General features: G+C 46.2%; 2 protein-coding genes across 2 annotated transcripts in view; one reads left to right on the forward strand and one right to left on the reverse strand.

Moving 5' to 3' along the window:
* The first annotated feature begins 4,580 nt into the window (after positions 1 to 4,580).
* On the forward strand, positions 4,581 to 5,552 carry LOC149326609 (uncharacterized). Its single transcript, XM_089564633.1, has one exon. It carries the CDS (start codon positions 4,581 to 4,583, stop codon positions 5,490 to 5,492), a length of 912 nt encoding a protein of 303 aa, XP_089420759.1. The 3' UTR covers positions 5,493 to 5,552.
* Positions 5,553 to 14,708: 9,156 nt separating this feature from the next.
* Positions 14,709 to 25,448, reverse strand: part of LOC149326610 (lipase member M-like) — a 261,176-nt gene continuing 250,436 nt past the window's right edge. Inside the window, exons 5-6 of the mRNA XM_089564634.1 lie at positions 15,438 to 15,499; positions 14,709 to 14,826 (exon numbers count right to left, since the gene is read on the reverse strand). Of these exons, the coding sequence (XP_089420760.1) occupies positions 14,709 to 14,826; positions 15,438 to 15,499 (180 nt within the window). The remainder of the gene's footprint in view (positions 14,827 to 15,437; positions 15,500 to 25,448) is intronic.

Genomic DNA, 25,448 nt, shown 5'->3' on the forward strand with positions numbered 1-25,448 from the left:
GTTAGGAGGACAGATGAGGTGTATACAGTACTAAAGGGCGGGCATGTACTGTGCTATCGTGGATTAGCAGATAGGCGAGAACTAGGTGTGGGATTTCTCATAAATCAGGATATAGCTGGCAACATCGAGGAGATTTACAGTATTAAGGAGAGAGTGGCAGCTATCGTAATTAGGCTTAATAAGAGGTACAAGCTGAAGGTGGTGCAGGCCTACGCGCCTACATCAAGCCATGATGACCAGATAGTTGAAAGCTTCTATGAGGATGTGGAATCGGCAATGACCAAAGTAAAATCACAGTACACTGTACTGATGGGCGACTTTAATGCAAAAGTAGGTAAAAAGCAGGCTGGAGACAAGGCGGTAGGTGACTATGGCATAGGTTCTAGGAACAGCAGGGGAGAGTTATTAGTAGAGTTCGCAGATAGAAATAATTTACGGATTATGAATACCTTCTTCCGCAAACGAGCAAACAGGAAGTGGACGTGGAAGAGCCCCAATGGTGAGACTAAAAATGAAATGGACTTCATACTGTGTGCACACCCTGGCATCGTAGAGGATGTGGATGTCCTCGGGAAGGTCCGTTGCAGCGACCACAGAATGGTAAGGTCTCGTATTAGCTTAGATTTGAAGAGGGAACGGAGGAAACTGGTGAATCGAAAGGCTATTAACGAGTTAGCATTAAGAGGGAAGGTAGAGGAATTCAGAATGTCGCTGCAAAACAGATTTTCCGCTTTAACTGAAGAAGACAACCGTAGTGTTGAAACAATGAATGATAATCTTACAGCTATCGTTACAGAGTGCGCCGCAGAAGTAGGTGGTAGGATGGTTCGACGGATACCAACAAGCTATCTGAGGAGACTAAAGATCTGATTAAGAAACGTCAAAGCATGAGGACGTCTAACTCCACAGACAGGATAGAACTAGCAGAGCCATCTAAGTTAATAAATAAGCGCAAGGTAGCCGACATAAGAAACTTTAACATGGAGAAAATCGAGCATGCTCTATGGAATGGAGGTAGCCTAAAATCAATGAGGAGAAAACTGGGCATAGGTAAAAACCAGATGTATGCGCTAAAGACAAACAGGGCAATGTCATCAGCAATATGGTTAAGATAGTTGAATTAGCCGAAGAGTTCTACACAAATCTATACAGTAGCGAATGTAATCATCAAGTTACTGAGGGAGGCAGTCGAGCACAGCAATGGGACATCCCGCCAGTAACGAAGGAGGAAGTAAAGAAAGCCTTAGGAGCAATGCAAAGAGGGAAAGCAGCTGGTGGGGATCAGGTAACAGCAGATTTGCTGAAGGACGGAGGAGAGATTGTGCTACAAAAACTAGCCACCCTGTATACGCAATGCCTTGTGACCCCGAGAGTACCAGAAGCTTGGAAGAACGCTAACATTATCTTAATTCATAAGAAAGGAGACGTCAAGGACTTGAAGAATTACAGACCGATCAGCTTATTGTCCGTTGCCTACATGGTATTTACTAAGGTAATCGCTAATAGAATCAGGACAACCTTGGACTTTAGTCAACCAAATGATCAGGCAGGCTTTCGTAAAGGATACTCGACAATAGACCACATTCACACTATCAATCAGGTGATAGAGAAATGCGCAGAATATAACCAACCTCTATATATAGCCTTCATTGATTACGAGAAAGCATTCGACTCAGTGGAAACCTCAGCTGTCATGCAGGCATTGCAGAATCAGGGTGTGGAAGAGTGCTATGTGAAAATATTGGAAGATATTTATAACGATTGCACGGGTACTATAGTTCTCCATAAAGTAAGCAATAAAATTCCAATACGGAAAGGTGTCAGGCAGGGAGACACGATCTCGCCAATGCTTTTCACTGCCTACTTACAGGAGGTATTCCGGGGACTGGAATGGGATGAGGTGGGGATAAGAGTTAAGGGAGAATACCTGAGTAATTTGCGATTCGCTGATGACATTGCCTTGCTAAGCCACTCAGGACAAGAACTGCAAAGCATGATCAATCAGCTAGACAGGCAGAGTAGAACGGTGGGGCTAAGAATTAACATCAGAAAACCAAAGTAATGTTCAATAGCCTTGCAAGGGAACAGCAGTTCGCAATTGGTAGCGAGGTGCTAGAAGTGGTAAGAGAATATGTCTACTTAGGGCAGGTAGTGACCGCAGATCCGGATCGTGAGAGGGAAATAACTAGAAGAATAAGAATGGGGTGGAGCACGTATGGCAGGTTCTCTCAGGTCATGAATGGTAGCTTACCAATATCCATGAAGAGAAAAGTATATAACAGTTGTATCCTACCGGTACTCACCTATGGGGCAGAAACGTGGAGGCTAACAAAGAGGGTTCATCTTAAGTTAAGAACAACGCAGCGAGCTATGGAAAGGAAAATGATAGGTGTAACGTTAAGAGATCGGAAGAGGGCGGAGTGGGTGAGGGAACAAACGCGGGTTAATGACATCCTAGTTGAAATCAAGAGAAAGAAGTGGGCTTGGGCAGGGCATGTAATGCGGAGGCAAGATAACCGCTGGTCCCTAAGGGTAACGGAGTGGATTCCAAGAGAAAGCAAACGTAGCAGGGGACGGCAGAAAGTTAGATGGGCGGATGAGATTAAGAAGTTTGCGGGGATACAGTGGCGGCAACTAGCAAAGGACAGGGTTAATTGGAGAGACATGGGAGAGGCCTTTGCCCTGCAGTGGGTGTAGTCAGGCTGATGATGATGATGATGAACTCACTCGGAGCTGTCGCAGTGTCCTCTTTTCGTGCAAGAATGGAGTCGACCTCTTAAGGTGCCTATTGAAGCCGCTAGCTGCTGCCGTTGCTCGGGGATGCCACTTGGCGTCCGCTGAAGGTCGCGTCCGCTTCAATTTCCCAATTGCCGCCGTTGCTCAGGGATGCCACCCTGTGTCCGCTGAAGGCCTTGTCTTCGGCGTTTCACGCCCGACGCTCCTCGCACCTTCGTACCCCTAGCCTGTCGTCCACTCGGTATCTCGCCTTGGATACCGAACTTCGTCCTCTCCTGGGGGCCGCTGCAGTGCACCAGTACTGCCGACTGCGCCAGTAAAGTTGTGCTGGTGGTGTTGGTCCGGTGGTTTCCAATAAATTGGAAGCACCGCTTGAAGGGCTTCCCGATGAAGTGACTTCCAGGCGAATCGATTCAGGGAGAAACGAAGAACTTTTATAGAGGCTATTTACAGATGGGTACAAGATTCAGTACGGCCAAACTATCCGCGGCCGGCCTAGCCGACCGCCTGCACAGAGACTAACTGCTGCTCCCTGGTAGAACGAATTTGTTGCAGAGTTTCGTGTGTCGATGACGACGAGCACTAGATAAAGCTTGTAGCAACGTAGTATAGTGGGCGAGTTTGTATTGCATCTTTAAAGAACGAAACAGCGCAACTAAAACGAACAACCAAGAAAAAGAGAGACACGAACACGCGCTGACTTACAACTGACTGTTTCAATCGGAAAATCACATATAAATAATCTCTAATCGCTGCGTCACAGCCTCACGTCGTCATCGCAAACTACTAACATAAAAAGAACGGAAAACCATTGGCGAAAAATAAGCACCTACAGGCTCCCACGCTTTTCTAACAGATATATCTCGCGCTTAGACAAGGCCATCGAAGTGCTGCTCACACATGAGTCAACTTCTGGGCAGATATGATACGCCTCTACTACTTCCCGTACTAGTTGCTCTTTATAGAAGTGCAAGATGCCGGGCTAGTTGGTAATCCATGATAAAAAACAACGCAAGGAACGGGACGAAAACACTGTGTCTATGTCTTCTTCCTTCGTGTTTTCGTCCCGTTCCTTGCGCTGTTTTTTATCATTGCTCTTTATGGCGATACAGCACAACAGTGTTGTCAAAGTACGGAGTACATAGGCAGGATTTGCAATGTGCAGCCAGTTTTGACGACCCGGAGCCACGCAAAGAATTAGCGTGTTCCAAAAGGCGTTCGTTGAGGCACCTGCCTGTTGGACCCACGTAAAAGTGGCCACACGAGAACGGAATCCTGTAGACGACTCCAACTCTGCACTGCACAAACTGAGTGGCATGACGGACTCCGCACCCTTCTTTGGCGTTGCCGTTTTCTTTCTTGCGTTTCACTCACGCCGGAACCTTGCTCAGCTTATTAGGCGCTGAAAACAGGACCTTGCCCCCAAACTTCGCCGCTATATTCTTCTGTAGTGCGCCAGCCATGGCGCCAGCCCTCGCCGGCACAACTTACGCCTGCTTCTTCCCTATGCCTCCGGCAACGTAAGGTGAACGCCGTTGCGGTCGAAGTCTGCGGCGTCCCTTCAAAGGAACCCGACCGCACCCCGCGCGCCCCCGCATCTGGCGCGCTCTTTCCTTCTCCTCCCTAATCCCTCTCGCAGCGGCGGGGCGCGCCTCCCGCGCTCCCTGCCGCAGCTCCGTTACTCAGAGAATAAACGGTTGAACAGAACAGACGTCTTGTCTTCGCTGAGGATCTCCGAGCAGCTTACGCCCTACAATTGGTGACCCGGTTTTCGACGAACCTAAGAAACGTAGAGCCAAGCTTTTCACCACGCTGAAGACAGGACGTCAACGCACGCAGCTGAAATGGAACAAAATCAGCCACTTACGCCCAACCTCAACCAGACAACGCCAGATGTGCCCGGCGAAGCCGTCTCTGCAGTCACAGTGCGTCTCCCACCGTACTGGGAACGCAACCCAGCCGTGTGGTTCCTGCAAGTGGAATCTCAATTCCAGCTTTCGAGAATTTCATCACAGAAGCAGAAATTTCACCACGTGGTCGGCGCACTGCCCTCAACAGCTGCAGAGGAGGTGTCCGACATCCTCACCTCTTTCAGCACCAATCCTCCGGCACATCCATATGATGACCTCAAGGCAGCCCTACTGCAACGAACGGCCGCGTCCGAAAGGACGAAAATACAGCAGCTACTCTCCTCCGAGGAGCTCGGTGACCGGCGACCAAGTCAGCTCTTGCGGCGGATGACGCAGCTTCTCGGTAGCAGTGCGCAGGCCAAGGACAATGCTGTGCTACGTGAACTTTTTCTGCAGCGCCTGCCATCCAACGTCCAAATGGTGCTTGCCACAGCCACAACCATGGACTTAACATCACTCGCCGCGCTAGCCGACAAGGTGATGGAAGTGGCCACCCCACACTTGACCGTCGCTGCCGTCAGCACGCCCACACAGTCGTCGCCGTTGGCCGTCCCCGTCACCACTCCTCAGCCGTCGCATCTTGCATCCACCACCGCTACGCCTTCCGAAGTTGACCGCCTTTGTAAGCAGCTCGAAAAACTGATTTCGGCAACTAGACACTCAGAGCCGCCTCTACGCCGTGGACGCCAACGTCACCGCTCCTCAACGCCTCGACAGCGCGGACAGAGTGAGCGAAGTCCATCCGCAGGCCCACGCATCTGCTATTACCATCATCGCTTCGGCGCCAACGCCTGCCACTGCCTCCTGCCTTGCAGCTGGACGGAAAACCGGCCGGCCGACCACTAGCGGCGACGAGCGGTCTGTGCCAAGAAGAGTGTCGCCTTTTCCACGTCTACGACAGAACCACCGGACAGAAATTCCTTATTGACACCGGGGCCCAGGTGAGCGTTCTCCCAGCCACAAAATCAGAGCGTGCTTCCGCTGCAATTTCGTACCTGCAAGCAGTGAACGGAACGCGCATACCTGTTTACAAACAGCGCTCTGTGACTGTGTGAAAGTACTGCGGATGTACTGTGGATGCACCATTCAGAGCAATAGTGAATGAACAAGGGACATGGCAATACTTGGTGTCAGGTTTCCTGAAAAAGCACCTATCTTCTTTGAACATAAAGGGCCCGTTCCTGGTGGAAAATTCGGTGGTGCAAAAAAGGTTATCAAAACGGTATCAAATGCAGATTTGGGCGTTGTATCCGCGTTCAGCATCGACATAGAAGATCTTTATTACTCGCTGCCACATCCGACTCTCATGAAACATGTCAAGGAATGCGTCAGAGAAGACAACGACGAGAGTCGTTTTGTGATGGAATGCGGAATATCAGTTGATTCATTCTTGGAGCTATTGAGCGTGTATCTGCAGAGTACATTGGTGTCGTGGGGAGGAGACACATACGTCCAGCAGTCCGGCATATGCATCGGCTCAAGCGTAGCACCTGTATTGAGCAGTATATATTTAAGCGCAGTGGACAAGGCACTGGAGAAAGAACTGAAGGATTGCACCTCTAGCATCCTTAGATATGTGGATGACTATCTTGTGGCACTACCAACGGAAGCAAGCCCTGAGGTGGTCAATGACATCATGAAGGTATTTTCAAGCACGGCGCCTGAACTAAGGTTTACTTATGAAATGCCGTCTGAAGACCGCCTGCAGTTTTTGGATTTGAACTTCAAGTTTCAAAGGAACCATGTATGTTGGCATTACGCACCAAGAACGCAAAAGCCACTTCTTGATTTTGATTCAAATCATTCCAAGCTGGTCAAGAACGAGATCGCCATGGCGTGCCTTGGAGCGGCAATTAAGAAGTCATGCTTGCATGAAGTTGGTTGAAGCTTTGACACACAATGGTCTCGTTGCAGAGCAGCAGGTTTTCCGGAAGAGGTGCTAGTGTCAACGTGCAACAGGCTACTCTTGAAAATGAAAACAAAGAAAGAAAAAGTAGATGAAAATGACACTGGAAGTAAGATCCATATGTGCATCGGCTGTCTCACAGATGGAAGAATATAGCGGCGAAGTTTGGGGGCAAGGTCCTGTTTTCAGCGCCTAATAAGCTGAGGAAGGTTCCGGCGTCAGTGAAACGCAGGAAAGAAAACGGCAACGCCAAAGAAGGGTGCGGAGTCCGTCATGCCACTCAGTTTGTGCAGTGCAGAGTTGGAGTCGTCTGCAGGATTCCGTTCTCGTGTGGCCATTTTTACGTGGGTCAAACAGGCAGGTGCCTCAACGAACGCCTTTTGGAACACGCTAATTCTTTGCGTGGCTCCGGGTCGTCAAAACTGGCTGCACATTGCAAATCCTGCCTATGCACTCCGCACTTTGACAACACTGTTGTGCTGTATCGCAATAAAGAGCAACTAGTACGGGAAGTAGCAGAAGCGTATCATATCTGCACAGAAGTTGACTCATGTGTGAGCAGCACTCCGATGGCCTTCTCTAAGCGCGAGATATATCTGTTAGAAAAGCGTGGGAGCCTGTAGGTGCTTATTTTTCGCCAATGGTTTTCCGTTCTTTTTATGTTAGTAGTTTGCGATGACGACGTGAGGCTGTGACGCAGCGATTAGACATTATTTATATGTGGTTTTCCGATTAAAACAGTCAGTTGTAAGTCAGCGCGTGTTCGTGTCTCTCTTTTTCTTGGTCCTTCATTTTAGTTGCGCTGTTTCGTTCTTTAAAAAAATAAAAAATAAAGCTTTTGACAGAGCAAAATGTCATGCCTGTAAAACTGACAACTGCGCATGTATCCTGCGCAGACCGCTTATCGCACGCGTCCTTAAATACAGCTGCGTGATGGAATAAACGGTCTTTTCTTCCCTACGCTACAGGCGCTACAGGCGACGTTTTCTACAACTGGACTGTCTGGAAATGTGAGTTCGAACTTTTTGCAACTGCGACGAAGCTGAACGAACAACCCAAAGATGTTCAGGCCGCTACTTTATTGATGGCTATTGACGAAGAGGCAAGGCGTACATTCCGTACCTTCAAGTTTGAAAAAGAGGAGCATAAAAAGGATTTGAAGTCTTTAATTCTGAAGTTTGAAGAGTATTACAAACCGGCCACAAACCTCACGTTCAACGAGTTCCGGTTTGGTTCCAGGAATCAGCGGGTTGGCGAGTCATTCAACGATTGGCTCACAGAGCTCGGGACTCTCGCGAAGCCGTGGGAACTTGGAGAACTTGAGGACAGGCTTCTACGCAGCCGAATAATCCTCGGTATGAGAGACAAGGAATTGCAGCAAAGACTCATCTCGGAAAATCCATCCTATACCAAAACAGTAGAAATCTGTCGTGCTAAGGAACAGTGTAAACAGCAGTTCGCGCAGATCCAAGCCGCAGCCGTCCCATCTTCTGCGCCAGAAAGAAGCATAGACGCGGTAAAAGCAAAGACGACCTGATGTTCAAGATGTGGCTTACAACAGCACAAAACCGGAAGATGTCCCGCATTAGGAAGGCTTTGCAACAAATGTAACGGCCGAAATCATTTTGCGAGTGTGTGCCGCACATCCCGCTCGAAAGCGCCGCCAGAAGGACGGCGCATACGGCAAGTAGAAATCGCCGAGGACGAAGAATATTTTCTTCCAACGTTGGAAGTTCATGCAGTAGCCAGCGACGAGCACTGGTCAGCAACGGTAAATGTTGCCGGTGTAGCAGTGAAATGTAAGATAGACACCGGAGCTAACTGTTGTTTCATGCCAGAAACGATCTTTCGCAAGTGCGCTGCCTTGTTCTGACCTGAAGGCGGACATTCCAGTGTGCCTTCCGACGCTCAGCTTCCGTGAATTACTTACATCTGCAGATTTCAACGACGAACCCTGCTGCACTCGACTCAAGACAGCACTAAGTGTGACGTCACAGACTTTTGCGCCATCGCGCTTCTACCGGCCGAGCTGTAAACGGGTCACACGAGCAGCAGCGACGGTGGTGATCGGACGCCCCCTTATCTGATTTGTTTTCGCCTTACAGGTTGGTAAAAAACCTACTTTTCTACTTGCCATTTTTTCTTTCACCACCGCTGCTGCTGCCGTGTTGCTCGCTGCTGCCTTGTTGCTCGTTGCTGCCTTTCTTTTCTACCGTGCTCTCAGTTGTAGTGTTAGGAGAAAGATTTTCCGAATTTAAACCTGTATGTTGCACAAGCTATACCAAGGCTAACATGCCGGGGACATGCCCTTCCTGCGAAGAATGTCTGCCAAATGACGGACTCGCCATCAAGTGCGCCGAATGTGAGTACAGCTACCATCTTGGCAATTGCTCTGGTGTCTCTGCGTCAACATATAAGGGAAAAGGCGAGAAAGGTCGCAAAGCGTGGCGATGTCCAGAATGTCGCAAAACAAACGCAGGAAGCTCTGACACACCCAGTACGCAACCTGACCTTGCTAGCTGTTTAGCCGGCATATGTCAAAAACTTGATGCTCTTGCTGGCCTGCCTGACCAAGTCGATGAAGTGAAGAAGTCCACTGAACTAATGTCAAAAAAATACAATGATATACTTGAACAACAGGTAAAACATGAGAAAGAGATCTGTACCTTAAAGAAACGTGTTAGTGCACTTGAGACCAGAGTCGACGCTGATGATGTTGAGTCGTTGAAAATGACTGTGAACGACCTTGAGTGGCGAAACAGAAAGCTGAACCTTGAGGTGCACGGCATACCGGTGACAAATGATGAGAATCTGATGGAAAAGGTAAATAACGTAGCAAAATCTGTGGATTTGCCAGAGCTTACATTGAATGACGTCGATGTTGTGCACAGACTTCCTTCAAAGCCAGGAAAGGTGCCCGGGATCATTGTGCGGTTTTCAAAGCTCTCAACTCGTGACATGTGGTTTCAGAAGCGTACAGCTTTAAGAGATGCTCACTCGGATGTATCAGTCAGCGAAAACATGACGCGCCAAAGCCGTGAGCTGTTGCGCTTAGCAAAGGCATGGGCAGGTGAAAATGATTACCAGTACGCTTGGCACCGGAATGGGAAAGTGTTCGTTAGAAGGAAACAACGCGATCCTGCGATTGTCGTTCATTGTCCAGCAGATTTGGACCAGTTGTAAAGCCAGTAATGTGCGGCAATATGCGGCACTCTTTTTCCAATGGCTCTTTCTACTGATCTAGTTAATCTTTCTGACCTCAATAGTTTCATTAAGCCTGATAATCCTCATTGTTGCTCTTGTATTCATGTTAATCTCAGATCTGGTCGAAATAAGCAAGAAGAACTTGACTGTTTTTTCAGTGAAGTGAAAACTCGTTTCAATGTTATGTTTTCTGAAACGTGGTTTACTTGTGAAGGTGACGTCTATGTGATTCCGACGTACAAATGTTTCTATATGAACCGATCCATAAGAAGGGGAGGTGGTGTTTCAATGTTAGTTTCGAATATTATGGAATCAGAAATGGTGCCTGAATTTTGTTGTATTACGCCCCATTACGAAGTCCTGGCAGTCAAGTCTGGCACAAGGATATTTTGTGTCTGCTATCGTCCACCGGGTAGCAGTTCTGCTGAGCTCTTTTTATTTCTTGATTCATTCCTAGAATTTGTTAACATGAACCAATATCAGTTAATTTTAGCTGGCGATTTTAACATTGACATGCTGGCCAACAATAACACAACAATCGAGTTCAATACTTTACTTAACGTCCACTCCTGTGAAAATGTCATCATGTCACCTACACGGATTACGACAGAATCAGAAACACTTTTAGATCTTTTCATAACAAACTCCAAAACAGAAAGCTTGAAGTCAGGCACCATTGCTTATGCTCTGAGTGATCACATACCAATATTCATATCTGTCGATCTTGCTCCGATTTCTCAACGACAACCCGACCAAATGTCATTTTATCGAGTTTTAAATCATCACACGTTATGCGAGTTCAAGGAACGCTTATCTATTGTTAACTGGGAACATGTTTTTGAGGAAAGCGACCCTGATGAAGCATACGAAAAATTTTTAGAGATTGTTACTGACATTTATAATGCTTCCTTTCCACTTAAGAAATTCTCCCAGTCAAAGGAAAGTAAGAAACCATGGGTGGACAAAGACATGTTGCAGTTGATAAGAAAACGCGATAAACTTTACAGAGTGTTTTTACAAAGTAGATGTCCTGAAGCACTGAAAACATTCAAAAAATTTAGGAACTTCGTTACAAAGCAACTTCGCGTCGCTAAAAAGCAATATATTTATAACCGATTTAATTCAACTGGTAGACAATCTGAAAAAGTTTGGAAGGTTTTAAAATCTATCTTCAGTAATTCTTCCGAACTGACCACAAAAATTAATCATGAAGGCATTGAATTAAAAGGTTCTGATCTAGCAGATGCCTTTAATGACTACTTTCTTTCCTTTGCTGACACATCAAGCGGCGACGTAAATCTTTCCTATATGAGTGTCAGAAATAGTGAAACAATATTTTTAACACCGGTTACAGTAAATGAAGTAATTACAGAATTTTTAGCGCTTAATAATAGTAAAGCTACAGATGCGTCAGGTTTTCAGATACAGCCCATAAAATTTACTATCGACATTCTTGCACCTTCCCTCGCCCATATCTTCAACCTATCCTTAGTTTCCGGTGTTTTTCCGCGTCTTATGCAAAGGGCAAAAGTCACAGTAGTGTATAAAAAAGGAAACAAAAATGAAATGGGAAACTATCGCCCGATATCAATCTTACCTGTGTTTTCCAAAGGCCTCGAAAAAGTTATTCTTAAACGGCTATCCTCCTTCACTGAAAGATGTAACATTATCACTACCGCTCAATATGGGTTTCGTAAAAATAGATCGACTGAGTTAGCTCTCCTTGCTCAGAAAGAATTCATACTAAAACATTTTGAATCCAAAAACATGGTACTTGGTTTATTTTTAGATTTTTCAAAGGCGTTTGACCTTGTTAATCACTCTGTGCTGCTTAAAAAATTAGACCACTACGGTATTAGAGGCATAGCCCATATGCTGATTTCCTCATACTTGCGACATAGATCTCAGTTTATTAGTATTGCCGGTGAATGCTCCCAGTTGAAAGCGGTAGTTTCTGGCGTTCCGCAAGGGAGCATTTTGGGTCCGTTTCTTTTTGTTCTTTATATTAATGATATTGTTCGCATCGATAGCACTGCTAAGTACATAATTTATGCAGATGACACTAGTCTGTTTTTTTCGGGTACTTCAACGGCTGATCTCGCAAATCGAGCTAATAAAACCTTAAAAGAAATAAATACTTGGACTGCTGATAATCACTTAAGAATTAACGTTAGTAAAACTGCAGCCGTCATGTTCCACCCACGTCACAAACACTTTGAACTTCCTCTAATTGAATTAAACAATACCAGAATAGAATTTGTGCAGTCTGTGAAAACTCTGGGCGTTTACTTTGCAGCAGATATGTCGTGGAATGACCATATTAATTACGTCGTTCAGAAACTTTCCAGAACAGTTGGTATCATGCGCCGCCATTGCTTTAATTTTCCTACGTCAGTCAACATGTTACTTTATCACTCTTTGTTCTCTTCCATAGCCAGCTACGGATGTATGGTGTGGGCAACAACAACAGCTGAAAATATTAACAAACTCACTGTCTTACAAAAACGCATTATACGCATTGCATGTAAAGTGCCGTATTTCTTCCACACTGCGAGCCTTTTCCACCGACACAACGTTATTCCAATGAAATCCACGTATAACTATAGGCTGTGCTATAAATATAAACTCGCCATAATGAAAAATGATGACTTCTTACTTACACTTGCTAGGTTAGAGCAAAGCAGAACTGTGTATGATACCCGCGCAGCAGAGCCTTGGAATGTTAAGAAATGCCGTACAAACTATGGCAAACAAATGTTGCAGCATACCTTACCGACACTTCTGAACCAGTTGTACTGCCACAAGAATCTTGATGTCTCCAATATTTCTCTGAAAGAATTGCCCCAAATATTCGTGTAGTTCTTTTTTTTTTCTTGCTATTACCATTTTGAGTGCACCTGTCAGTTCTGCTGTCCTTTATTTTCTCCTCCCTGTGTTTGCCTTTATATAGTCTCTTTGACCTAATATAGTTCTTTTTTCTTTTACAAGCACAATGTACTACGTATTGAACGTACATGTCTCATTCTCTGTTCCGAACATACTTTACTTACATTTTGTTTGATGTCGTACTCCGCCACCGTCAATGCTGCACTGTAAGAGGAAGCCAGGACCTCTCAAGCTGTCTATACAGCTTTTTCCCCGGCTGTCCTCGCAACACCTAGTTGCGGAAATAAACCTTCAAACCTTCAAACCTAGCAACAGCGCCAGCGCAAAATTGCTCGGCTACATTACGTACGTTTTTTAGCCACACAAAAAAAAAGGCTATCGCGAAGATAAACCTTCCCATCTCTAACAAGACGCAAAGTACAGAAGCAACATTCTTCGTTGTTCTTCAAAATGTGCCAGTTACGATGAGCGGAGATGCTGCTGAGCGATTGGGCCTGATACAACGCATAAATGCGGTCGACGCAGAATACTCTCGGGACTTCGCAAAAGAATTTGAAGACGTCTTTCAAGGCCTAGGACAACTTAAGGGTATCACCTATCGCCTGCAGCTGAAGCCCGAAGAACGAGCCACCGTAAAACCAGCAAGAAGAATTGCTGTTGCCCTGCAAGAGCCCGTGAAAGCAAAACTAGATGAGATGGAACACGACGGTGTCATTGCAAAAGTGACAGAGCGGTGCCCTTGGTCCAGTTATATGGTTGTAGTGCAGAAAAATGGAAAGGTGCGCATATGCGGCGTCAGGGTTTTGGCAAATAACCCTTGATGAAGAAAGTTCGCGTGTTTGCACCATGAGCACTCCCTTCGGAAAGTACAGGTTTCTGCGGATGCCATTCGGCATCACATCGGCACCAGAGGTTTTGCAACGCGCAATGCACGAGATTGTTGGAGGGTTGGTAGGCGTAGCTGTCGTGATGGATGATATACTGGTCTGGGGGACCTCAAGGAAGGAACACGACAGGAACCTCGCCGCTGTGTTTGAACGCTGCAGACAACACAACCTAAAGCTTAATAAGAAAAAGTGCCAATTTTTGCAGTCCAGAGTACGCTACATGGGCCACATCCTCACCGCAGAAGGACTTTCCTTGGACTCTGACGGAGTGCAAGACATCATGCAAGTGCCGGCACCAGAGAACCGTAAGCAGCTGCAAGTATTTCTTGGTATGATTAACTTCATATCGCGGTTCGTCCCGAATCTGTCCGTTACATCCGCGCCTCTTCGAGAGCTACTGAAAAAAGACGTCGCATGGACGTGGACAGAAGTACAGGAAAGCAGTTTCCAAAGGTTGAGAGATTGCCTTGTCACAGCGCCAGTCCTGGCATACTTTGACCAATCAAAGCCTGTAAAGTTGAAGGAGGGCAGAAAGTTCGGAAAGTTGGTAAGCATTCATGATTACATTCATGAAAGCGCTTGTCTTGTGTGTTATTTCCTTTCGTCTCCGTCTTGTCGCGCTTTGAAACCCATCCTGTAAAGTTGTCGGTGGACGCGAGCCAGTACGGTGTTGGTGCCGTGATTTTACAAGGGAACCATCCCATAGCCTATTCGTCCCGCTCCTTAACTGACGCGCAGCAGCGGTACGCACAAACTGAAAAAGAGGCACTAGTAATTGTTCATGGCTGTATGAAGTTAAGGGACTACATACTCGGGCAACCAGAGGTGACAGTAGAATCCGACCACAGGCCACTTGAATCAATTTTCAAGAAGCCGCTTTGCGACTGCCCTCTCCGCCTTCAACGCATAAGGCTGGTGCTTCAAAAATTCCCAATCAGGGTGATCTACACACCGGGAAAAGAACTCGCTTTGGCCGACGCCCTGTCGCTCTTTCCGTGTAAAACGGAGCTGGTGGACGAAACCGAGCAATTTCAGGTCAACGTTGTTTCTACGCTACCTATTTCAGATCAACAGCTCCTGAACGTCAAGCATGGGACCAATAACGACGCCCTCATGACCGAGCTCAGCCGTTATGCAAGCACAGAGTGGCCACAACGCAAGCAAGAACATCCGGATGCCTTAAATGCCTACTGGAGCTACCGCGACGAGCTGCACGTCCAGGATGGGCTGCTTCTCAGAAGCAACAAGCTTGTCATTCCTCCAGCCATGCGCAGAGAAGTTCTTGGCCTGCTGCACACTGCACATTGTGGCGAAGATAAAATGAAGGCGAGAGCCAGACAGGTAATGTGCTGGCGAAAAATGAACGCGGACATTGCTGTTGTAGCGAAGTCATGCACCATTTGTGACAAGTACAAAAAGAGAAATGCAAAACTACCCATGCTTAGCCATGAGTTACCAAATTTGCCATGGCAAATTGTCGGTGCCGACCTTTTCCACCACGAAGGCAATGAGTACCTCATACTTGTAGACGCTTACTCGTTTTTCTTCGAGATTCGCAAGCTTAATCGGACATCCGCTGCTGCTGTAATTGATGCAAGTGCGGAAGTGTTCGCGACGCATGGCATCCCAGCCAAGTTGTGTACTGATAATGGCCCTCCTTTCAGCAGTGGAAACTTCCAATCTTTTACGAGTCTGTTCAACATCAACCACATCACATCTAGCCCATACTACCCTCGGGGCAACGGGTTGGCAGAACGCGCCGTTCAAGAAGCTAAAAAACTGCTCAACAAATGCCGTTTACCTCCCTTGAATTTTACAGTGCGTTGTTGGAATGGAGGAACACTCCGAGGGACGAACATCTGCAATCTCCAGCTCAAAGGCTAATGAGACGTCACACCAGAACACTACTTCCGGTCCTCAACTGTCACCTGGAGCCGAAGACTATCCCCACCGACGCCGTTCGACAGAGACTACAAGAAATAAGACACAAACAGCGTTGCTACTACAACAGAACAACACGCAATCTAACAGACCTTCTCAGTGGAAACCGGGTGTCTGTGTACGACACACACAGCAGAACACGGGCTCCCGCCACAGTGATCGGTCCAGCAGGACTGACGCGATCCTACGTCGTGGCTACAGACAGCGGACAGCAGTTACGCCGCACGAGAGAGCATCTGAGGGCCACAGAAGCGTGGCGCATGCCCCTGCATCCCCAGCAGAGCCTCCAGAGCATGTCTCTTCAAGTAGTCCGCCTATGGACATAGATCATGGCGCTCTACGAAGAAGTGAATGCATACGCCGAGAACCGCAGCGTTATCCACTACCAGAACGTAAAACATAGCAAAGCAAGCCTGGTTTGCAGAAGTTCATAATTCTCCTTTCTTTTTTTTCTCCTTCCATGTTTTCGTTCTGTTTCTGCTTTTTTTTTCTTTCCAAAGAAGGGAAGATGTGACAGAGCAAAATGTCATGCCTGTAAAACGGACAACTGCGCATGTATCCTGCGCAGACCGCTTATCGCACGCGCCCTTAAATACAGCTGCGTGATGGAATAAACGGTCTTTTCTTCCCTGCTGCTCGTCTCGTTTACAAAGCTGAAAATAGTTTTGCTTTATTCTAGTCAAGATAAATCGAAGAAACATCATGGGATACACCTGGGCGTCACACCAGGGAGAGGTTTGGCGCCCCCGATCACTGTACACAGTTCGTAATCATGTCGATTGAACCAGACATTGAATATAACTCATAACGCCGCCGGGGGGCCGGAAGGGCAGGAAGGTAGTAGCGAAGCTAGCTCTCTTCCTAGTCTTCTCCTCGCAGTTTTTTTTCTTTATTCCGCTGCACTGCGAGGAGGATATTTTCCTAATCCTCTGAAGCTCGTCAGCGTTGAAGCAGGTGGCCCGCGATGGGCAGATTTGTAAGCAGGCCAACATGTGCAAAGCATGTGCAGAACTGGCCTTTTTTTCAAGAGAAAGCGCGCTGTGCGCTGCAGCTACTCAATGGGAAGTGTAACCCGCCTGCCCGGTTATGGCCCGGTCAGTTGTGGGGAGTGGGCCGGAGAGGGCTCTTTTCAATGTACAGTGAAGGGGCCTTTATTTCACTGGCGCCTGCAACGCCCCCCTGGGAAGCTGTTGTGCATCACCACCTGTTCTTGAGTTCACTTGAGATCCTCGTGTTGTCGCCGGCAGAGACCTTTTTTATTTCTTGTTTTTGCGGTTTCCTTCTTCATTTTTTTTTCTTTTACCGTGCCCTTTCCAACATGGCAAGCACAGCGATGTTAGTGCACGGCTCATTTTGAGTGGTTGGCGCAAGGAGCAGCAGTTGCTGGTGGCGGTGTCAAGAAAGGCATTGGTGGCGCCTTCCTTGACTCCTCCGCTGCACAGTGCTAGAAGCCGCGCTCTGCAGTGTGCTCTACACCTACCTGACGGGCGGGAATTTTTCTGTTATACCCGTTCTTGCATCCCGTTGTTTTCACCTGGAAATCATGGTACAGGCGCGGCCTTAAGCAAACGGAGCATGCTATTGCGTTCGAAGTGCAATCACGCTTTCTGCATTGGTAATGAAGAAGCGTTGTTTGTCTACAAGAAAGGCCATCCACCTCCGCTACCAGCATGCGCGCACCACTGCTGGAAATTTCAATTGGGTGACGCCTGAAAAATATTCGAGGACAGTTGCGTGCTCCGTTTATTTTGTCCGCGCCTGTACAGTACACACTTGTGCGTTTTGAGGAAGAAGACACATCTGACGTCGTTAAAATGACCTGATGTGATGATGAGCCACTGGAAGGACCAAGGTTTCTTTGAAGCTGTAGTCATCAATATTTCAGGTAAGCATGAACGATCATTTACTGTTTTTCACGTATTCATTTGTTGTTTACCTTTCTCGATGCTGTCGGCGGTTTCCGTTGATAGAGCTACAAATAGAGCTAAATGGTATTATAATGCATGATTTATTTGTAAGTTGGACAAAGTGCAGTTGGAGAGTAATCTACGTTTCAGTAACGGATTTCTTACTGCCACCGAGTTGCGTTCCTGCCAGCGGTATTTCAAGCGTATGACATAAATTGTGCAACGCAAAAACATGAAGGACTGACTTCGCTGATTAAACACGCTGCGGGGCTAGTTGGTGATGCATTTTCTAAGTAACGAGACGCACACAACAAGCTGACATGCGTTACTGCGTTACCGCTACCGCTGTTGCCACCGTGTTCCGTGCTTTGCTCAGTGGTATGTGCTCTATATATCTTTGCTGTACTGTGTGATACCTGTGTGATAAGAGAAAAGTATACAACAGCTGTATCTTACCGGCACTCACCTATGGGGCAGAAACGTGGAGGCTAACAAAGAGGGTTCACCTTAAGTTAAGAACAACGCAGCGAGCTATGGAAAGGAAAATGATAGGTGTAACGTTAAGAGATCGGAAGAGGGCGGAGTGGGTGAGGGAACAAACTCGGGTTAATGACATCTTAGTTGAAATCAAGAGGAAGAAATGGGCTTGGGCAGGGCATGTAATGCGAAGGCTGGTCCTTAAGGGTAACGGAGTGGATTCCAAGAGAAAGCAAACGTAGCAGGGGACGGCAGAAAGTTAGGTGGGCGGATGAGATTAAGAAGTTTGCGGGGATACTGTGGCGGCAACTGACAAAGGACAGGGTTAATTGGAGAGACATGGGAGAGGCCTTTGCCCTGCAGTGGGTGTAGTAAGGTTGATGATGATGATGATGGTGATACCTCGAGCTTCTGGTCCACGAGTCATGGCAGACACCTGCCAGTCCTGCAATGAGTCCCTGCCAGGTTACGGCCAATTCCTGATGTGGAACGAATGTGAGTCCTCCTATCATATCGGCAGTTGTTCTGGCTGGTCGGAGTCAACATTTAAGGCCAAAGGAGAGAGCGGCCGCAGGGCATGGCGATGCGTGGCATGCCGTCCCTCTGAAGCCAAAGGTGGGGACAATGGGAACATGGACTCTGAGCTAACTGTTTGCCTGGCAGACATAACTCGAAGGCTTGATGCTCTCGCATGATTGCCTGCTCAAGTTGGGGAAATTAAGGACTTCATCGAGTTATTGTCCCAGAAGTACGACGATATCCTGAATCGACAAGTTAAACAAGAGAAAGGCATTAGCAACTTGAACAAACGTGTAGAAAAATTATAGGCGGTATGTACATTCACCAACTGAAAGCGACTGTCAATGATTTGGAATCTGGTAGCAGGAAATTAAATATAGAAGTTCACGGCATCCAAGCTACGCCAAATGAGGACTTGATGTGTAAGTCGAATGCTGTGGCTAAGACTGTTAACCTGCCAGAGCTAACGGCGAATGACATTGGCGCTATTCACAGCCTTCCTTTCAAGCCAAACAAAACGCCTGGAATTCTTGCTCGGTTTGCCCAGCAGTCAATCCGAGATAAATGGCTGGAAAAGCGTAAAGCCTTCAGAAATGGTTCATCTGGAGTCTCCATCACTGAAAACATGACACACCAAAACAGAGAGCTGCTCCGTCGTGCTAAGGAATGGGCAGAGGACAACGACTACGAATTTTCATGGCACTGCAATGGCAAGATTCTAGTGAGGAAAAGAGAAGGCGATAGCGCCGTTGTCATTCGTTGCGTGGCTGACCTTGATAAGCTGTGACATGGCTCTATCTGAAAAAAGCCGTCCTTTTATCTATTTGCTTTTGCTCCGATCATGCTCGATTCTTCGGCTGCGCAGGTAGACGTTGTAAACCTTGAATACTTTTGTGATACTAGTTTTCAGAAGTGTCTTAGTTGCGTTCATTTTAACTTGAGATCTGATAGAAATAAGCAGGATGCACTTGACTATTTTTCGGCGAAGCGCAAATACGCTTTCATGTCATGATGTTTTCAGAAACATGGTTTGCCTCGGAAGAGGATGTGTTTACACCTCCGACCTACAAATCTTATTACATGAACCGCACAGGCAAAAGGGGTGGTGGTGTAGCAATGCAAATCTTGCCATTTGATGTGGTACTTCTAGATTTTGTGTTTGTTATCGCCCCCCTTCAAATGACGTTCGTCTGTTCTTGTCTTTTTTAGGCTCTTTCTTAGAATTTGCCAGCGAAAGAAAATATACATTAATCCTAGGTGGTGATCTGAACATTGACATGTTACAGAATAGGAGGGTTAAATTAGGACTAGAATCATTATTAAGCTCTCACTACTGTCAAAACTTTATAACGTCTCCTACGCGAATAACTGCAAAATCAACCACACTTTTAGATCTGTTTGTCACCAATATTCCCCTGTAAGAGCTTGTACTTTTATTTACGATATCAGCGACCACTTGCCTACATTTATGTTTTTCAGTAAAGTCATTAACACGCCTACACGAATGCGCTCAGAATTTTCATACAGACGCATTACTCTTGATACGCTCTCCGCTTTTAGAGACTGCTTAAGCAGAGAAAACTGGAACGATGTGTCTCAGTGAGCGTTCCTAACTTAGCGTTTGAGATATTTATGAACAAGTTTTCTAAGGCATACCTTGCGTGTTTTCCTATCAAGACGTTTAAAATTTGTAAGAAAAGTAGGAAGCCTTGGGTGGATAAAGAGTGTCTTAAGCTTCTTAAAAAACGGGACCAGTTGTGTTCAAGAAGTACAGGAATTCAGTCACAAAACACCTTCGTAATGCAAAAAAGCAATATTTCTCTAACCTCTTCGAAGGACGCACAAACAACGTTTGGCAGGCACTAAGCACTGTATTTAGTAATGATTCAGAAGCGGTAACCACAATCGTAAAAGATTGGATAGAACTTCAAGGCACTAAGTTAGCTGACGCATTTAATGGCTTCTTTTTATCAGTCAGTGATGCTACCAACAGAAACCCTGATTTAAGATATATGAAGGACCGAAGTAATCCAACTATATTTCTAGAGTCAGTCTCAAATAGTGAGCTTGTAGCGACATTTTTAACAGTAAGCAATAGTAGAGCTGCTGACGCGGACGATATTCAAGTGAAACCTGTAAAATTTGCTATTGATGTATTAGCACCTTGTCTTACCCACATTTTATGTGTTTGTCCAAAGGATGCTTTCCTAAAAAAATGCAGCTAGCGAAAGTGACAGTTCTGTTTCAAAAGGGAAATAAAAATGACATGTCAAACTAACTAACGAATTCACACCAACTATCCCAACTGTCTTCCATGGTCAAACTACCGCCCCATATCCGTTTTACCTGTATTCTCCAAAGGTCTAGAGAAAATAACTCTGAAACTCCTGACCTCTTTTACTGAATGCTACAACTTAATAACATGTGCTCAGTTTGGCTTCCACAGTAACCGGTCTACGAAACTCGCACTGCTGGCCCAAAAGGAGTTCATTCTCGAAAACTTGGAATGTAAAAATATGGTACTTGGGCTTTACTGGATTTTTGCTAAAGCCTTTGATCTCATTAATCATGAAATTCTCCTTCAAAAACTGGATCACTATGGCATAAGAGGCATTTCTCATCAATTAATTACGTCTTACTTACAATACCGTACTCAATTTGTCGTCATTGAAGAAAAACACTCCACAATAAAGTCATTAAAAACAGGTGTCCCGCAGGGAAGTATCCTGGGACCATTTCTTTTCATACTTTATATTAACCCGATAGTTCACGTTGACGCAACGGCACATTACATAATCTATGCTGACGACACAAGTTTATTCTTTTCACGCAAATCGTGTGTTGATCTATTCGAGCAAATAGAAAGTTGTCCGAGATTAAGCCTGGGCTTAAATTAATTGCCTAAAGCTAAACATTAATAAAACGAAGGCTATTTTAATTCACCCCGAAACACACATGTCCAGCAACCTTCTATTTTTTTTAAAATAACACTGAAATTGAAGTAGCAAAGTGGTTTAAATCACTGGGCGTGTATTTCTCAGAAAACATGACATGGGATGATCATGTAAACTATATGGTTGGTAAGCTATCTAGGACAGCTGGCATTATGCGCCGTTACTGCTACAATTTTCCTATACCTGTTAACATGCTCATACATAACTCTTTATTTTCCTCTTTATTAAGTTATGCGTTTTCTGTATGGGCAACAACAACAGCTGGAAACATTAGCAAACTTACTGTCTTGCAAAAAAGGGCTTTTCACCTCGCCTGTAAAGTTCCATTTCGCTTCCACACAGCAGGCCTGTTTAAGAAGTACCACATTATACAAGTTTCATCGATGGACGGTCACAGACTATGCCGCTTATATAAACTCAGTTTAATAAAAAATAATGATGCCATCACTAGCCTAGCAAGGCTAGAGAAAAACATCTCTGCTTGTAAAGCGCGTCATCTTGAGGTGTGGTATGTTCCAAAATATAGAACCAATTATGGAAATCAAACGATAAAATTTAAATTGCCTACACTTCTGAATCACATGATAAAGGATGCTAACATTGACATATCAGATATATCACCAAAAGAACTGCGTTTATTGTTTGTATAATGTCGTAATATGATTTTCTAGTTCTTCTTGCCTATTTTATACCAACTTTTTCAACGATGTTGCCATATCCGACCGTGTTCTCTTGCCGCACGCTTCTGTCCTACCCCGTGTGTTGGGGGGTCAGGGCTTTTCAAGCACAGCTTTTCTCCTGTCCTCCTCGCAGCATCTTTTTGTTGTGGAATAAATTTCAATTTCAATTTCAATTCTGACATATGCACGTATCAGAAACGGAACCTTTTTCATTGTCGTAAATAGTGCCAATTCTGTTTTAATACGGGATAAGCATTGCGGCGTTCTGCGTATCTAATAAAGCTACAATGACCCCATTACATTTACCACAAGCCTTGCGTTCTACAGCTAAGCAGGAGCTGTGGAATTAATATCTGGCACGCGTTTTATATTCGGGTCGGTAGTGGGAATGAACGTGTTTCAAAAACCACTGGCGCATACCTGTTTCCGTTCGCGGTTCTGCGTGGAAACTATAATTTAGCCCGGAAAATAAACCATGAAATTAAGTTTTTAATATCCGAGAATGCATTATAGAGTAGGGTGTCTGGACTCTGTGCATAATTCTCAGACTTATGCTACTGTGGTCATGTGCACAAGTTCTGCGCAGATTTATATCCTGATCACTCTTAATTATCTACCAGGAAGCCTACACAAGGGCCCTGGTGACCAAGAAGGGGCGGGAGCTCTCCGAAAAACTGCTGTTGCTGGCCGTGGACACTAAATTCACCGAAATTAGGAACCAGAAGGAAAAGCATCGAAGATACGAAGCATTCAGAGCTATAGAAACACAAGAGCATTAAATGGACCCCAGTAAACGTTCCTACGGAATTTCTTTGTGGTAATTCTGCTGCTTTGGGGAGAGGTATGTAACATTATTTTCAGGAGCTTGAGAGCAGCACAAAATCAAGTGGTTTTTCAATTTAAAGCAATACTTATAGATAGTGTTACAAGTGGACAAATCATGAACGAAGAAGTGGCGGTGCGCTGAACGACGACGACGTTGACAGTTGGTAGCTGGGCCCTCGGTTCTGAGCTGAGTGCTGGCCATCTCAGAGCCGCCGCGAATACAGACTTACCACCGTAACATCCCCGTAACATCTTTTGGCGGAGGTGCGGGGTTGCGGTGTCTGCGGTGTCGGGGTTGCGGAGGTGCGGTGTTGGCTCTCCTCTCTCAAGGACCCTACTGGCCGTCTTGGCCGGTGGGCATTGCGATTGCAAGAATACACCTTTTCCGTGGTTCACAAGTCCGGTCGCCTCCATCAAGATGCAGACTGCCTGTCACGCTATCCCGTCGATCCTCCTTCTACAGACTGTGAGTCGGATGCCTGTGTCCTCTCCATCTCCGACCTCTCCCACATTGCCGACGAACAGCGCTTGGATCCCGCCCTCACCTCTCTCATCGACCGCGTCAGCACCGACCGACGCGACACTTCTCTGGCCCGGTTTTTGCTGGACGGGAACACGCTGTACCGGCGCAACATGCGACCTGATGGCGCTGAGCACTTGCTCGTTGTTCCCCGCCACCTACGGTCCACTATCCTCGAACAACTGCATGACGCACCTACGGCTGGTCATCTTGGTTAGAGCGAAACAAAACAGCGCGAAGAAGACGGGACGAAAGAAAGGCACGAATACACACACACAAAGCGCAGACTTCCAACTGACTTTATTTTGTAAAAGCAGGGTGCTTATAAAGGCAATCACAGCAAACTAGGAGACAAGCAGAAGCAACGGGCGAACGGCAATGACAAAGTCAACAATACCACGTGTGATTACGACGCATGAAAAGTTCGAATGTGACCATCTAAGAAATTGATTTCTTGACATGAAAGAGATAAAGAAGGGGCGCTAACACACTTATCACCCCTTTTAGAAATGAAAAAGGCCTCGATAATTTCTCTTTCGGTTTTAGTTTTGGCTTTCGAAAGGAACTTTGTTTTTTCCAGGTAAGGAGAACAGGTTTTCATGTCGCAGCTCTTACAGTGCAAGGGTAGATTGCTGCCAGTGCCACTGCTAAGGGATCGCCTGTGTTCTAAAGCGCGCTCATTAAAACAACGGCCAGTCTGGCCTATGTAGGAACGACCGCATGACAAAGGTATCTCGTAAACAACTTCGGAAACACATTTTGTAAACTTGTTCCGGTGGTTCTTCTTGCAAGTGGTGGGTTGCTTTCTTGTTCCAGCCAGAAGAGAATGAGCCTATAAAAGCGCTCATTGTAAGCTAGTCAAACGTGGCATCATCATGTCTGCCTGCCTCTCTGCCCTGCAGAAATCCTGTACCCACACCATGTCATCCAGTTTTCACTGTCAAGTTGAGCGCCTTCTTTCCGCTGGCTATCCCCGTCATCTACTTCTTGGCACCTGCGAAAGCCTGCTTCAAAGGCTAAAATCTTCACAAGAAAAAGATAAAGGATGCTCGGATTCCAAGCCACCATTTGTCATGCCGTATTTTCATTGCCTTTCCCATAACATCAAGAAGGTAGCAGAAAGGCATGGCATACGCGTTGTTTTTTCGGCTCCTTGCAAGCTGAAAAAAGTGTGCCCTCTACTGGCTGGAACAAGAAAGCAACCCACCACTTGCAAGAAGAACCACCGGAACAAGTTTACAAAATGTGTTTCCGAAGTTGTTTACGAGATACCTTTGTCATGCGGTCGTTCCTACATAGGCCAGACTGGCCGTTGTTTTAATGAGCGCGCTTTAGAACACAGGCGATCCCTTAGCAGTGGCACTGGCAGCAATCTACCCTTGCACTGTAAGATCTGCGACATGAAAACCTGTTCTCCTTACCTGGAAAAAACAAAGTTCCTTTCGAAAGCCAAAACTAAAACCGAAAGAGAAATTATCGAGGCTTTTTTCATTTCTAAAAGGGGTGATAAGTGTGTTAGCGCCCCTTCTTTATCTCTTTCATGTCAAGAAATCAATTTCTTAGATGGTCACATTCGAACTTTTCATGCGTCGTAATCACACGTGGTATTGTTGACTTTGTCATTGCCGTTCGCACGTTGCTTCTGCTTGTCTCCTAGTTTGCTGTGATTGCCTTTATAAGCACCCTGCTTTTACAAAATAAAGTCAGTTGGAAGTCTGCGCTTTGTGTGTGTGTATTCGTGCCTTTCTTTTGTCCCGTCTTCTTCGCGCAGTTTTGTTTCGCTCTAACCATGAACCGACTAGCCCAACATCATGTCTTACTTCATCTTGGTGTCTCCCGTACGTACGACCGCGTGCGCCGGCGTTTCTTCTGGCCTGGTCTGTACCGCTCCGTCCAACGCTACGTGGCCGCTTGCGACGTCTGTCAGCGCCGAAAGAAGCCCGCTGTCCTGGCGTCTGGACACCTGCAGCCGATCCCCATCCCGACCGACCCGTTTTCTCGTGTTGGGCTAGATTTACTTGGGCCCTTCCCGGAGTCCTCCTCGGGGAACAAGTGGATTGCCGTCGCCACCGATTATGCCACGCGGTACGTGATCA

The sequence above is a fragment of the Amblyomma mixtum genome, chromosome 10, assembly GCF_055824585.1.
Source record: "Amblyomma mixtum isolate Tamu chromosome 10, ASM5582458v1, whole genome shotgun sequence".
In the NCBI taxonomy this organism is placed as follows: Eukaryota; Metazoa; Arthropoda; class Arachnida; order Ixodida; family Ixodidae; genus Amblyomma; species Amblyomma mixtum.

Coding starts and splice junctions, on each gene's coding strand:
- LOC149326609 (XM_089564633.1), top strand. CDS start 4,581: ATGGAACAAAATCAGCCACTTACGCCCAACCTCAACCAGACAACGCCA.